This window comes from Propithecus coquereli, unplaced genomic scaffold, assembly GCF_000956105.1.
Source record: "Propithecus coquereli isolate 6110/MARCELLA unplaced genomic scaffold, Pcoq_1.0 Scaffold479, whole genome shotgun sequence".
Classification (NCBI taxonomy): domain Eukaryota; kingdom Metazoa; phylum Chordata; class Mammalia; order Primates; family Indriidae; genus Propithecus; species Propithecus coquereli.
In genome coordinates this window covers 551,919-554,551 of record NW_012150607.1, presented here as the reverse complement: position 1 = coordinate 554,551, position 2,633 = coordinate 551,919, and the positions used below count along the sequence as shown (strand labels likewise).

The window sequence follows — 2,633 nt, the reverse complement described above, 5'->3', positions numbered from 1 at the left end:
TTCTTTCTATTTTTAGTAGAGACGGGGGTCTCGCTCTTGCTCAGGCTGGTTTCGAACTCCTGAGCTCAAACAATCCGCCCGCCTCGGCCTCCTGGAGAGCTAGGATTATAGGCGTGACCACCGTGCCCGGCCTTCCTCTGTCCTTAAAAAGCAATTGTGGCACTTCCCAGTCCCCTTGTAGCAGCTTGTCCTATGGTTCAAAACTCCAGGAATACTGATGCTTTCCTGCATCTATCTCCCTGTTCCTTTGGCTTTATCTCAGTCCAGATGGGTTCTTGAGAATGTTGGTGTGGGATCCAGTAAAAGGGAGGTAGAGGGATTGTGACTTTTCCCACAGGATAGAGGCGCCGGGCCTGTGTGCAGGCACTATGGCACCTGCCATCTCAGATGGAGCATGAGGTGGGGGAAGGAGCCCTACATGGGCCCACAGCCCACTGGTCTGCTCCCAGGAAGCCCTCAGTTCAGCGATGGCAGCAGTGTCCGGATTTGTCAGGGTAGAAGGGTTCTCCGACGGATTGGGAGGTGGAAGACTGCCACTGATGTGAGGGGAGGGAAAGTAAACACTCGCACCTGCCTCTTTCACCAGGCGCTGAATCCCTCAGGGTTAGACTCTGCCAAAACTTTTCTCTTTTTGGTTCTCCTCCACAACTTCTTCCTGTGTGATCTCCAATAACGGTGGGTTCTGGTACCTTTCCCACATATTTCACCTGGGCTGTGCTCTCTTCCTTGAACCTTTCTTCTTTCAAATAAGTTGAAACTTATTCTTCTATTTAGACGATCTGGTGACCCATGTCTCAGATGGCCAACTATTCCCCTCCCTTTCTAATATATGTTTATATGCAATTCTAATTATTGAATAGTTTTCAACAGAAGTCAAAACTGCCGAGTACTATACCAAAATGAAGTAAAGAATTCTGAACTTTTACAAAACAATATTAATACTGTGACTGGCTAGCTTGATGGTCTTCTGTTCATGTACAACATGTAAATGGTAAAGTTTAACAACTACATTTGGTATAATTTCTAAATTAGAATAGTACATGTCTATGTAAACCCATATTGTGTTTAATTTTTTTCATTTTCCCCCAGGTTTTCTTTTCTCTTCACCATAAAATATTTCTAACTTTTAAAGAAGTATTAATTTTTTTATAAACAAACTTTGATTTGACAAACTAAATTGTGAAAAGTCAAGTGGTCACAGGAGGAAGGGAATCTTACATCACAATCTCTTCTTGTGTGAATAAACTGAAGGAGTCCCATCTTTCAAGGACTGAAGATTCAAGCCTAGATCTAATTATTTCCTTTTTTTCTTCTTTCCTGCTGTAGCAAATATCTGGCAGAAAAACAGACAACATTTTGTGATGATGAATATAGCAGTTGCCACACAGGCTAGCAGGAACCCAATCACATCCAGAGAGTGGTACTGGAACCAGGTGAGGTCGTGGGCTGCAACTCGAAGGTGTTTGGCTCCTTTGTGGCGCATGATAAACTCGATCCAGAAGACTGCTCGATCCAGGGGCTTTGTTGGCTGATCATGTTGAATTCTTGATAATTTCATAGCATTTTCTTTGTACCTGGAAAAAAAAACAACATAAAGATTCCAACACTGACAGTAAGTTTATTGGCTAAACATGTCAAATTCATGAAAGATTTTTGAAAAGTGTCATACAAGTGATTGAAAGTAAATGCCATAAACTTGACAGAAATTTGAACATCATTTTTTTGTGTGTGTGTGTGTGTTTGTTTTTTTTTTATTTCAGCATGTTATGGGGGTACAGATGATTAGGTTACATATGATGCCCTTACCCTCCCTCCCCCCCAAGTCCGAGCTTCAAGTGTGTCTATTCCCCCGGAGGTGCGCATCGCACTCATTGTTTGTGCATATGCCCGTCCCCTCCTTCCCCCCCCACCTCCCCCTGCGCAACATCTAATACATGTCATTCTTACATGTGCACTTAGATGTTGATCAGCTAATACCAGTTTGATGGTGAGTACATGTGGTGTTTGTTTGTCCATTCTTGGGATACCTCACTTAGTAGAATGCGTTCCAGCTGTATCCAGGAGTATACAAGAGGTGCTATATCACCATTGTTTCTTAAAGCTGAATAGTACTCCATGGTATACAGAGAGACATAGCCACTCCCACTCTGCGACAAGCGCCAGTCCCTGGGGATTTGGCACTGACCAATAGCTGACAGCCCAGTGACTTTCCTCGCCAGACTGGTTCAGGTCACCCGGTACCATTGCATTTCTGCCTCCGATCAGCTATCAACAGAGAAAGCCCAGCAAGGGACCAAAACAAGCTCCCCAAGTAACCCCTCCCATCAAGAGAGCTGTGGACAACATACTAGCGGCTCCCTCTAGAGGCAGAACAAAACAAAAGTAACAGCGGATCCAGATGGGAAGGACCTAGTGAAAGATTTCTGGAAGTATGAAAAATCAAATGGAAAGCACACCCCCAAAGAGGAACACTTGCTCTCTAGTAATGAACACTAACCAGGTCCAGAATACTAAAATGACAGAAGAAGAATTCCAAACATGGATTATAAGTAAGCTCAATGATATCCAAGGAAAAATGGATAATCATCACAAGGAAACCACAAAAAAAATCCAGGAATTGGAAGAAAAATTCA

The 2,633-nt window shown here is 43.4% G+C and overlaps 1 protein-coding gene across 1 annotated transcript in view; it reads right to left on the bottom strand.

The window, feature by feature from the left end:
* Nucleotides 1-1,294: 1,294 nt before the first annotated feature.
* LOC105819299 (UDP-glucuronosyltransferase 2B17-like) overlaps nt 1,295-2,633 on the bottom strand; it is a 53,354-nt gene continuing 52,015 nt past the window's right edge. The window contains exon 6 of the mRNA XM_012655504.1: nt 1,295-1,574. Within this exon, the coding sequence (XP_012510958.1) occupies nt 1,295-1,574 (280 nt within the window). The remainder of the gene's footprint in view (nt 1,575-2,633) is intronic.